Genomic DNA, 12,691 nt, shown 5'->3' with positions numbered 1-12,691 from the left:
GGCTATGTTCCACCAGGAGGACACAGACGACAAGTGAACAAGGCAGCAAGGGCTTACTAGAGGGTGACAAATGCAGCAAACAGAATGAAGCAGGTGCGTGGAGAGAGTGAAGGGCTGGGTTCAGGGAGCAAGGTCAGAGGAAGCCTTGCCGATCAGGTGGGGCAGGAAGGAAGAGGTGAGGGGGGTGGATGAATGACCCAGGCAGAATTTGGCTTGGAAAAGGCAAAAGGCCGGACTCAGGAGCACACTTGGTATGGCTGAATGCAGGTAGCATTTTGGTCTAAGTGGTTGTGGGTATTCTGAAAGGCAACCTACAGTGTGATGGTATTGGATGTGGCTGTTTAAAGCCACCTGGGCTGTGGTATGTGGTCACAACCTCCTGTTCAGACTCAGACAGGTGAGAAATCAGAGTGTCTCATGAGCAGTGTGTAAGTGAGGACTCCTGCCACGTGTATAATGTGAAGTCTCTCCTGGGACGTGACTTGCTATAGCAGAGGTACAGATAGAACAGACTTCCAAAGACTTGAGGTACTGCTATGAATTGATTTGTCCCCCCTCAAATTCATATGTTAAAACCCTAATAAGCCAGATTCCTCATTGTAGGGAAAATAATTACCTGACACCCACCATTTTAAAAAGGAGAGTGTTAATTTGGCTCATGGTTTCAGGGGATTCAGTCCATGGTCAGTGGGCTCCAAGCCAGGACCATCATAGTAGAAGGGTGTGGAGGAGTAAAGATGCTTAGTTCATGGTGGCAAGAAAGAAGAGCAGAGGAACAGTATTAGAGAGGAAGGGGTGAAGCACCAGACAGAGACCTCAAAGCCACCCCTCCATGAACCACCCACATACACCTAGAAAAGTGTCCTTTACCAACTACTGGGTCGATCCCAAAGTCAATCAAGCTGGCACTTCACCTCAACTGTTATAAACCCTAATTCCAAAGTGATCTTTAAAGAGAAAATTAAAGTTATAAGACATCATAAGAGTAGATGCCTAGTCCATCATGACTGAGGTCCTTGTAGGAGGAGAAGATATCAGGGATGCAGATGCACAGATAATGTCCATGCAAAGACACACACCATACAGTCACCACTCATGGGGCGAGGCCCCAGGGGCAGTCCTGTGACTCCTGGCCAGAGACTGCCAGCCTCTGGGACTGCACAAGTGAGTATTTCTGTTGCCTAAGCCACCAATCTGTGGTGTTGCCACTTGAGGCCTGCAGACTAACACAGATGCAGTGTGGTTTAGAATGCAACCCAGTGAGAAAAACCCCTGCAAAATCAAAAAAGAAGGAAGGACCAACAAGGCTAATGAAGAGCCAGGAAGGGCTGGTCCAGTGCAGAGCCCACGGGAAATGAGTCATGATTGAGGATGTCAGTGCTGCTCGTCCACAGACATGAGAAGGACTAATGAGATTCCCAGAACTGGCCAAGAGGAAGTCCTCAAGCTGAGCAGGCATGGTGGGGTCACTGGGAGGAAGCCTGGCCGGCGGGGGGGGGGCACTGAGGACAGGGAGAAGAAGAGCAGTGAGGACAGGTGGCCTCGAGGGAGGGAGGGCTGTGAAGGGGACAATGAAACCAAGGGCAGGTGGCTTGGCTTTGCTCTCTGATTACGCGGAAAACACTAAAGCTTCTTCCCCAAGATCCTGTGCTATGGATCACTTGGAGCTGGGGGAACAGTGACCTCGAGAGGCCAGAGGCCTCCAGGCGGGACTTAGCATGGGACACTGCCGACTTGCAAAGCACACTGAGAATGCCATTTCTGGGACTCCTTGCCTTGAGAACGCTCAGAAAGAACACGGATAGTATATTCCATTCTGGCCATTCCTGTGTGCACTAAACAATTTCTCTCATCTTATAAATGGCAAATCTCCTGCCTCCCTGTAAGACGTCGCATTCCCGCACGCACAGCAGTAGCAGTGTCAAAGGCAAATATGATCTACAGACTGTTTTACTGCTGCGCTTGTAAACTAAGCAGCAGTCTGGGCCTCTGACAGATTGTGCCTTTTCCTATGAAAATTAACAGTCATTTTTTTCTTCTCCCATAAACTGCTGTGAGCACAATGAATCAGGAAACTCCAGGCTTTCCTCAGTGAGGGCAACATTGTCTAAAACTTGATGGATCAGAGACTGCAGCTGTGGCATTCATTCAGTGAACTAAGCTGCTTGTTGTTGTTTTTTTCCACTTTCAATTTAATCAAAATTTCAGCATGTGGAGAGTTGGCAATTGAAGATTTCATGTTCTGTCATTAATTCTATCACACAGTACCCTTAGTGGAGGCAAAATCACCAAGAAATATTGAGCAAGAAACTGACAGAGGTGGAGTCATTGAAAATAGGAGACAATATGTTATTGGACAGACCCTACCCCACTACTTCCCTTCCTTTTCCCTAAAATATGAAAAACACTGGGTTCAAATTTGTATGTGCACAGGCAGAGGTACACGGATCCATGTGCATGAGTAAGTGTGTGGACATGCGTGAGCCTGGCTGTGGCCTGCTGGTTCTCATTCCCTAGAGAACCCCGCCCGGCACAGACACCATCTCTGCTAGGAAGGGAGGCGGGGACTTCATGGGGTTTGCCCTCCTCGGCCTCTGCCCACACTTTCCCTCTGTCCCAGTGCCTCCCGGGGCTGTGCACCTGGAAGGACACATGGGAGACGTGCCCTAGGACACTGCTTTTCAACACGGCACCTGCTCCGGGGCTTCTCTCTGACCCCTGCCTTGCAAACCTCCCTGGGTGACTGCAGCTCCACCCGCTTCCCATGTGCTCACTGTCTTCCCTTCTATTCTGTTTCTGTCTGGACTAGAAGTCTCTGAAGCCGATATTCATTCCTCTTCCTGCTCTCTGACCACCAGAGACACAGCACAGTCCACATCCACACAGCTGCTCACAGGATGCGCTCAGATATGAGGGTATAAATGTCCCGGTCACCAGACACTCTTTGGTCTCTGAGTCTATTCCTCTTATTTCTTTCTAACCTTAACTGAGACATTACTGTGTGCTTTCTGCAGATATTCTGCAGGACAGATATATGACTTGACACATACAGTTTTGTGTCTCACTGCTTTTAAATCAATACAGGGCTTGAGCATAAAGACCTACATCCTAGTTTAAGCTTCTGTGCCAACTGTAGGTGAGGGCCCATACCCTGCCACTTTACTTTCACGCCACTGTGCAGGAGGGATGAGGTCTGGAGAACTGGAGAAGGTGTGATCCCAGTGACATCGTCCCTGCCCTCAGGGGGCTCCCAGTCACCAAGGAAGTGGCCCTGAGACACGAAGGGCAGACAGGAAGTAGAAGCCCGTGGGCAGCCTTCCAGAGAGCAGGGTGCAGGCCCAGGCTCGGCTCTTCTGAGGATGATGGGGTAGGGTCAGGTGATGTCGCAGGGGCTGCCCAGCTCTCAGATGCCCCGCTGCTGCACGGTCCTTTATACAGTCTATCTTCATACTCCCCTGCTCTGAGACTCACCAAATCTGGCCATCTACACATTTTGACTTGAAAATTTTATCCCAGTACTCAGGAATGTTTGGTACAGCATGGAAGCTGGCAGTTGTCAATGACACACTACCTGTTCTGGCCAAAATAATTCTGTGTGGTGCTCAGCACACCTCCTGGATTGGTCAGCGGCACCGTCACCGCTGCACGCGGCTCAGAGCCTCTCGGGGCCCGGGGGTAACCAGCAGCCACCCAAAACACAGGGGTCTTTGTAGGAAGGTGCAGGCACCGAGAGACCAACTCGTTCCATGAATAAACCAGACACACGGCGTAAACATCGCATGGCTTCTCTCACGGGAAAACCCATGGGTGAATAAATTAAGAAGCAAAATAAAAGATAAATAATAGGAAGCAGGGGGATAGCTCTTTTGCAAATGGAAAGGGGACTGAGACATGGGGGAGAGGGAGGGAGAGAAGGGAAGGGGATGTAAAACGAATTAAGGTGTGTTATGTACATGCACCAGCCAGCCATGGTGAGCATAATCACTATGGACTGCAAATGTGCCAATAAAATCTTCAAAAATTTTTTTGAGAATTCAAAGAACTACTTGAGTCTTACCGTAACTACTATTGTACAAAATGCTCCATCAGTCTTTATAGACACAGATTCACCATCCTATGTTAAAACCTTAGAAACACATGTCTCACTACATTTATAATTTTCTTAATGATTTTTCTAAGTGAAAAATGGAAAAGGGTCAGAGAAAGTTCTGGCATGAAATGAACTACAAAAACAAAAATCTGTTTCAGAATTTCTTGGAGTGCAAATTGTGGTTAATGCCTTGTGAAGAATACCTATTTCAGATTAACTGAACTACTGGTTTTAGAGCCAATCCTGGCACATTAATTTATATTTGTTTCTTTGAAGCCTTCTTCATTTATACCCAGAGCCGAAACATTATGCCCCCACAGCAACTTGGGAAAGTAGATTCTAAGAACAAGAACAGAAGAGTTCATACCCAGGAATATATGAAAGGTAGGAACTGAGTCTCCTGAACATGACTGAGATGTGTATTTTGCATTTGGAGGAAAGTCTAATACCTTGGTGCCATAAGCCAGTCAAGGGTAAGGGTGAAACAAAGTCAAAAGAGTTTCCACAAAAGAGCAGAGTGGGAGGCATTGCAACTCCAGGCCCTGAGGCATATATGGAGCATGCTGTATATTATAGCTCAGCACTAGTGGAAACACAGACACACCGACTAACAGAATAGAATAGAGATCCCAAAACCTGGAGAGCGGCCGGCCTCTTAAACAAATGGTGCTGTGAAAACCAGATGGCATGTGCATAGGATGGAATCTCACCCCATGTAAAACGCAACTCAAAATGGACCACCCGAAGATCTAATTAAGACCTGGAACCACTGACCAAGTACATGGAGACCCTGGTGGAAGCAATTATTATATTTTGGATGAATTGACGCTTATGTCCTGAGAATTTTGACGGAACTGACTTTAGTACTATGGCATCCAAGTAAGAGCTGATAATTAATGAATATTACAGCCAGAATCATCATCAAAGGAAACCAGTTCGTTGATAAAAAGTTTCATTAGCAACGTGAATGAATAATTTGAGAGAAAATCACTTGCTTTTCAGACACATAAACCTTATAAAGTAAAAAATAACAACTTCAGCAAAACTGCATATTTTTTTCTTATTTTCTAGACTTGGGATTTTCAATGATGTTTCTTGAACAGTTCAGACCGTCCAAACCCGGCACCTCCTTTACATTTCCCATCTCCCCACCACATAGCAGTAAGGGCAGACACCAGACGCCCGGCCCGACCCTGCTCGCTCTCACCTTCCTTGTCGTCGTGGTGGACGATGGCATCCTGAATCATGTCCGCCAGGCGGAAGCGCACTTTCTGGCTCTTGCCATGTTTGAGCCTCTTCAGGAAACCCTCCTGCTTCTGCAGAGCCCTCTCACGGTCGTAGTACGCTTTGATTTGCTCACAGCGGATGCGCTTCACCAGACACTGCCGCTGACCAAGGGGAAGTGACTCCAGCAAGCACTGGTCAATCTCCATCTCGTGGCATCGGAAGACGTTGCATAGCCGGAAGCAACCTGAAATACCGGAAACGGAAGTCACTACCCCCGTTGCTGAAAGTGTGGGAGTGGCCGCTCCGCTTTACCACACCCCTTGCACAATTCTAACTTCATCCACCTTTGTGCTGGAAATACAAGCTCAAAGCCCTTGCTACAGCCTGGGGGGAAATGGAGAAAGTTGATGCCTTACAGGAGATTTCATGGTAAGGAAACAAATAAGAGAATTAGATACAGATCTCGGTAGTTTTGCTCAACACAATTGCATCAACCAATTCTATGCTATTTGTATAAACCCAAAGGTCTGCATATTTACCCATGGTGCAAAAATTCTTTTGTCTAACGGAATAACACTAACTGAATTTTACATGTTAAATTTTGGCAGAAAAAAAAAACGCCACGCCTAGTCTTTCCTAACACCCTAATAAAACTGGTCTTCCACAGGGTAAAGATTGTGCTAGGTTAATGTGATCCAGTACATCTCCTGCCAATATGCTCCACCAGTCATCACTCATGTCTCACCAATCTGTCTCCAAATCCTTCTCTGTGACACTTATTTCTAAGAGATCTAACTATGGTATAAAGTATAAAGACAGAAAGGGCAGAGATTTGTTTCAGCATCTCAAAATCAAGAATAGGACCCTGGCTGTTGTGTTCTTTGTGCTACAAATAGAGCAGTTAAAAAATTGAATTCTCCACTCTGGATTTTAAAATATGCACCTTCTTTCAGGATGTTATTTCCTACAGCACCACCCAAAATACCTGCAATGAAATTGTATACTAGGCTAAAATTTTAACACTGGCAGAACATTTAAAGTGTTGCAATCCTAGAATCTGGCTCACAAATAAAGATTCGGAGAAGTGCTCATATATTGTTTTCTTAAAATATTTATGATGTGAGTCTGAAGCAAGTTTAAAAAACTATACATGCAGAAAATGTGGCTGATCATGTGCAATATCTGAGAACACATACAAAGGATCTGGGCATAACAACGCTGTTTCCATTTCTGTTTCTTTTGATGCTTTTTAAATTTCTATTCTCACAAATGCAAGTACATAAATATGACCATCTCTGTTTTGCAAGTAAAGAAATCTAGTTGAGAAAGGCTATGATTTGTTTAAGACCTGAGAGATGACTTTACAGCAGAGTGAAAAGTTCTCCATACAGGATTAAGTACAAACAAAAAGCCAATGGTTGTCTAAAGCTGGGTATTTAATATTCAGTTGCTCTGACATACATGGAAAGAAAAGAAAGAGAAATAACCATTGGGAATTCTGTGTTTGTTGTTTATTTGCATTTGCAAAAAGCTAAATGTTCTATTATCATGTTTTCATGAGACCCCTGATAAGTCTTCCCAAACATGGTGTTGGAAATACCAGCTAGCTATGTAGGCAACGCTCATTTTCCAGCGGCCTCAACCCCAGATAGACAGCAGTGGTCCAGCGAGAATGACAAACACTGGGACCATTCAGGTCTGACTCAAGCTGTCTGAAAGTGCTCACTAATACTGAGCAGGACTGGACTTCTGCTTTCAGCTCTGCCTGTTTGGATTTATCCACGTGGATGCTCACCACACCCTGGCTTCCAGGACGGTCCTTGCTTTGTCATCAGGTGCCTGGGAACTGCCAGAGCCACCAGAAAGCTGGAGTAAAGCAGCACCCCGAGTGTTATGCGCTGATTAGCATGCCCTGACAGTGTGGGATAATCTAATACACACAGCCAGCCTCCTGCTCTGGGCGCCTCGAAAGGGTCTCCTGATGAAACCATCCATTAACTTTTAAGGACTCTGCAGTGACAGCTTAGGAGTCCCTGGGCGATGCTTCACATGCTATCAGAAAGAAGTGGCAGGGCTTGCTCTCAAATTAGTTTCCTTATTTCTCTTAGGATTTGGAAGAATCAAAGGCCACAGGTGTTAAATTTCAAGTTCACACATGTATATAATACTGACTTTAGATATATTTTCTCATTGGGTAACAAAGATGCTTTGACTCTAAATAGTCTATGAGTTGTTTTATAATGTAAAAAAGCATCTAGATGTTGGATTTTATGATTTAAAACTTCACTGGGCACCGTGACCTTCCCTTGGTCAGCTGTGACCTGTGTGGGCATCCATCACAAAGGGAACATGTGGAAAACACCTGGAAGTCTGAAGCCCTGCATTCCGGCCCCTGGAACTTTCTAACCAGGGCACTAAGAAATCCCAGAGGGAACACCTCGCGCGACACCCACACAAGGTCACGCGCACTGTCCAGGCCAGGTCCAAGCTGTGCTTCCAGTTGTCACACAACAGGCCTATAGGTTCCGCCTGGCGCAACGCACCTGAGGGTTCTTCCCTGATGCCGCCGCTCCCTGTCCCGGCTCTCTTCCCACCCACAAAACCAAGCGTGGACCTCTCCGTACCATCCAGGCCTCCTTCTCACCACAAGGCGCAAGTCACGGAGCACCGCAAAAACGCACACGTGTGTTTGTTGTTGTGGCAGAGTATGACGAGCTTGCCACAAAACCAGTCCTTCTTCTCCTTAGACAACATGTGGATGCCCCTTTTCAGGTGCCCAGGCCTGGTCACAGGAGGCACCATGTGCTCCTCACCGCACACTCCCCCGTCCCAGATGGCTGCCTCTGAGCCTGGGGCCTGGAGAAACCACCTGGGGACGATGGCCACACATGCATGGGGCCCAGGTTGCTTTGTCGCTGCCTGCCAGAAGTCCTGGCAGCAGCAAGTCTGAATCTCCACTTCTATTATGCTTAGCCGCTGATATTTGGGGGCTGCAACTGTGACAACAGTTAACATCGCCTTCACTGTAGGGTGTTGTCAGGGAGTGATTTTTTTCAACAATGCTAATGGTGGTCCAGGGGAAACTTGAGCTTTCTGGATGGAAACCGTCAGCCTTACGATCTACCCGGTGTCGTACTGGCATACACTCAACTGGAAAAGTTTCAACAGGCACCCTGGAGGGGAGGGGGCAGCTCTGTAGTGCCTGCCTGTTGGTGTATGGATTCCCAGCACAGCTGTTTCAAGCTGCCTGTGTGACAATCAGGAAGGCAGGGCAGGAAGAGCCACCCCCTGCTGGCCCCTGGGTGTCAGGGTAGCCGGATTTTGGATGTCACTGAACCCGACTGGCTGGGAGAACTAGGCTTTCTGCTCAGCAGAGACAATAAGCCCTCAGGACTGCAGACTCCTGCAACCCTCCCAGCAGGCGTTCAATGCAGACAGCCTTCAGTCCCCTCCACAAGTGCAAGATGACAGCCAGAGAGGCCCTGCTCAGCAAACGGGCATCTCCTTGTGACCAAAACCGAGAACCAGCAAAGGAAATACAGAAAGGAAAAGGTGGAGGTGCATTTTCTAAAAAGAACAAATACAGCATCCAGCAGGGAAAGGCGTCATGCTATACCGTCGTTTACAGGACCCTATGAGCAACACCATGATGTCATGATCTCAGAACATCACAGCAAAGCAGAAAGATGAAGAATGAAGTTAAGGGCAAGAACTGATGAAAACGAACTCCTGAAGTTGTTCTCCTGTATGGCTCCTCTGAAGGCCTCAGCACATCCAGTGCTGGGATTTTCATACATTGTGACATTGAGGTACAAAGTATTAGGAAGGGCATAGACAGTCTGACCCAAGGGACATGTATAAAAATGCACACCTGGTTTTCGAGAGTAGACTTCTTCTTTCAAGAATTCATGGGTGTTTGATGCAATCGCCCCAGGTGTGGGCCACAAAGCACAGCAAGTCTGAACAAATATATATTGAGATGTAGACTTCACACCAAAACACTGTCAATGAAACACAAAACCTTTTGCTGTGTCATAAATACCATGAAGTGGATGAAAACAAAGGCTACAGACTGTGAAAACTGCTTGCTACCTACATATCTAATAAGAGAACCACGTCTAGAATATGTCAAAACTCAAAACTCAACAGTACAAAATACAATCCAGTTGGAAAATGTAAAAACATGTGGCATGACATTTACTAAGATTCAGGGATGACAAATAATCATGAAAAATGCTCAGCATTATCAGCCAGGCGGGAAGCACAAAATGAAACCATGCTGACATCTCACTGTGCATGTACTAGAAGAACAATCCCAATATCTAAAGGTGGCAAAGAGAGAGAGAAGCTGAATTTCTCCTATATTGAACACGCAATTGGCATGGAAAATACTACCGCCATTCAGGAAACTATTTGGCAGTGTTTTTAAAAAAATAACTACAGTGGACTCAATTCATTTGCGAGGGCTGGTTCAACTCAAGTTGGTCAGTGAAGGCTCAGACTCCTCTACACAGCCTGCAATGTCTCTCTCCTGCACACAGGCAGATCTCAGTGTCCTTGGAGAGACACCCGCCCAGGATTCCTCAGTTAGCCCCACCCAGGAGAGGATGCTGTCCTGTTCCTTCCAGAGCTCTCTAAGGGTTAGATCTGAATCTGAGACCATCTGGAAGCCCGAGTGGCCGGCTTTTCCATCATAACCCAAGTTGTTTGTATGTCACTCCAGTCATAACTCAAGGGTCCACTGTACCTCCTCAGCCACGTGCTCTCCCTGGGGTGGGTGTGTTGGAGCACCCTGCTTGGGCCATCTTTCCTGGACAGCACAGCCTGAGCCAGCAGTGTCCAAGGAGCAACACCAGGGAGATGAGGCTAGGACACCCGGGACAGTGCCTGTTGCGCGGCCAGTGATTTGTCTTAACTTTTGAACTCAATCTTGGTGGATACATTCTTCTCCTTCATGAACGGACCTCAAAAAACTGAGAGACAAATACATTCTGCTACCAGGTTCCACTATTCTTGGGAAGATCGGAAATATGTAGCTCATTGGTCCATTTTTCCAAGAGAAAAATGAATCATCAAAGTTAAATAAAAATGTTACAGTTTCCCTGTGACAGAAAACATACATTCTATAACTTTGAACCAGGTATATATGTGTATGGGGATTTAGGGGATGAATGCTATTTCCACTACACCAGCTCGTGGCTCCGGCTGTTTTCTCGGGACCACCGATGCTCTGTTTGCTGAGCAGCGGCTGTTGGTGCTCTGCCCGATGCCCTGTGCTGACAGATGTGCCCATCCCACCACCCAAGACCTGGCTGGCAGGGTCTGAGGGGTCCCAGCAGGGGAAGGGCCCACCCCAGGCTCGTAAGCCATGGTCACTGAGAGAATTACACGGAGCTACAGAGTTGTGTCCTCTGACTCAGGAAGACAGGACTGTGCAGTGATCTGCAGCAGAGTGAGAAGAAATGGGACGGTCAGAGACCTGCCCAGAGTCCACACAGCTCCCGCCATTCCTCCAGCGAGGGTCCCTCCCAGGAGCAGCCAACATCGGTGTGCCTGAACGCTCTCTCGGGCTTTGCTTCTGACAGCCAGGATCTAGGACACACAGGATGAGAAACATAGAGACATATAAATCCTCTCCCACTGCCTATGAATGTTCACACTTTTCACCAAAGAAACAATTGTTCTCATAGTTGTAAAATGTATACAAATTGAACATACCAAATCATGTGTGATTTCAACAATAGAAAATAATAAAAGCACAAGAAATAACAAGACATGCAAAAGAATGAAGCTGGTCCTGTATTTTACATCATATACAAAAATAACTCTATGTTGATTAAAGAGCTAAATTTAAGACCGGAGACTATGAAACGCCTTGAAAAAAACTAAGGAAGAACTTCATGATATTGTGCTTGGCAGGATTCCCTGGATATGACCCTAAAAGCACAGACAGCAACAACTGAAATAGATAAACAGGACTTTGTCGAATTTAAAAACCTTTGAGCATTGGAAGATGACAACTGAGTAAAAAGGTAATCAACCCATAGAATGGGAGAAAACATTTAAAGTCATATCATCTCTGATAAGTCAAGATGAAGATATATAAAGAACTACAAATCAACCACAAAAATCAAATAACCTTGTTAAAATGATTACAGAAATGCAGACATCTCTCCAAAGATGATATACAAATGGCCAATGAGTATAAAGATGTCCATCAGCAAAAATCACAGAACAAATTCAAGTCAAGACCAAAACAAGATAGAACCACTTATCATACCCTTAATTTCTGCTTTCAAAGAAACGGAAGTTAAGAAGTGTTGGTGAGCACATGGAGAAACTGGAATCCTCCTGCACTGTTCATGAGATTGCCAAATACTATCACGGAGGATCCTCAAAAAATTAGAAAGAGGGCAACAATCTGATCCTATCGTTATACTTCTGGGTATATTGACAGGAAAATAAGTCTGGTCTCAAAGAGTTGTTTGCACAAACATGTTCCTACCAGAACTCTTCACAGTATCCCAGAGGTGGATACAATTCAGATGTCTATAGATGCATGGATAAGCCAAATTATATACATAAATGAATATCACTTAGCCTTATAAAGGGAGGAAACCCTGTCACACACTACAGCATAGATGAACGGTGGAGACATTACATTAAGGGAAACAAACCTATCACTAAAAGATAGAGGCAGCAGAATTCCACTTACTGACTAGTCCAACTCTTAGCAAGCAGAATGGTGCTTTCCAGGGATGGAGGGAAAATGGGGGTTGTGCTTCCTGGATACTGAGCTTCAGATTTGCAAGAGGAAAATGGTCAGCAGATCTGTCACACAAAACATGTGAATATACATAATACTCCCGAGGAGGAGGAGGAGCTGTATGCTAAAAAGGTAGGGTGGGGCAGGGGAAGAAGAGGAAGGAAAGGGCACAAAAAGGGAGTGAAGATGTCTTATGTTCATGGACCGACGCCCACAAGGGATGGAAACATTATGTACTGCAAACGTGCTAATAAAAATGAATTAACAAAAACTGGTTGTGATGTTAAATTTTTAACACAATGAAAAATGGGAAAATAGACATAAGAGGATCCATTATAGGGAATTTGATATTTTGGCTTCAATATTTCAGGAAAAATGTAGCAGCAAATATCGTTGATCCCACTTGGTAAAATGTTTGCTTTAAGCTCTGAGATCATAAAAGATAGCCATCTGGGAAGGAACTTAGCACACTTACAGGTACTGCACACACACACACACACACACACACACTGATATTTGACCATCAGCACCCCACAACTGCTCCAGCACAACTTCTATCCTAAGAGTCCTTGCTATAACAAGCTTCAGAGATTTTCTTTTTTACTGCA

General features: G+C 45.7%; 1 protein-coding gene across 10 annotated transcripts in view; it reads right to left on the bottom strand.

Moving 5' to 3' along the window:
- Myo16 (myosin XVI) overlaps positions 1-12,691 on the bottom strand; it is a 531,552-nt gene that overhangs the window by 407,280 nt on the left and 111,581 nt on the right. For 6 of the 10 annotated variants that reach the window (XM_087193115.1, XM_087193113.1, XM_087193111.1 and 3 more), the window contains exons 2-3: positions 10,797-10,909; positions 5,298-5,561 (exon numbers count right to left, since the gene is read on the bottom strand). In XM_087193115.1, the coding sequence (XP_087049241.1) occupies positions 5,298-5,561; positions 10,797-10,909 (377 nt within the window). The remainder of the gene's footprint in view (positions 1-5,297; positions 5,562-10,796; positions 10,910-12,691) is intronic. The other 4 variants (XM_087193116.1, XM_087193117.1, XM_087193118.1 and 1 more) reach the window with 1 other exon arrangement.

The sequence above is a fragment of the Heterocephalus glaber genome, unplaced genomic scaffold (assembly GCF_053883595.1).
Source record: "Heterocephalus glaber isolate CG9 unplaced genomic scaffold, H.glaber_assembly_v1.0 deba00001579, whole genome shotgun sequence".
Classification (NCBI taxonomy): Eukaryota; Metazoa; Chordata; class Mammalia; order Rodentia; family Bathyergidae; genus Heterocephalus; species Heterocephalus glaber.
This window is presented reverse-complemented; position numbering and strand designations above follow the sequence as displayed.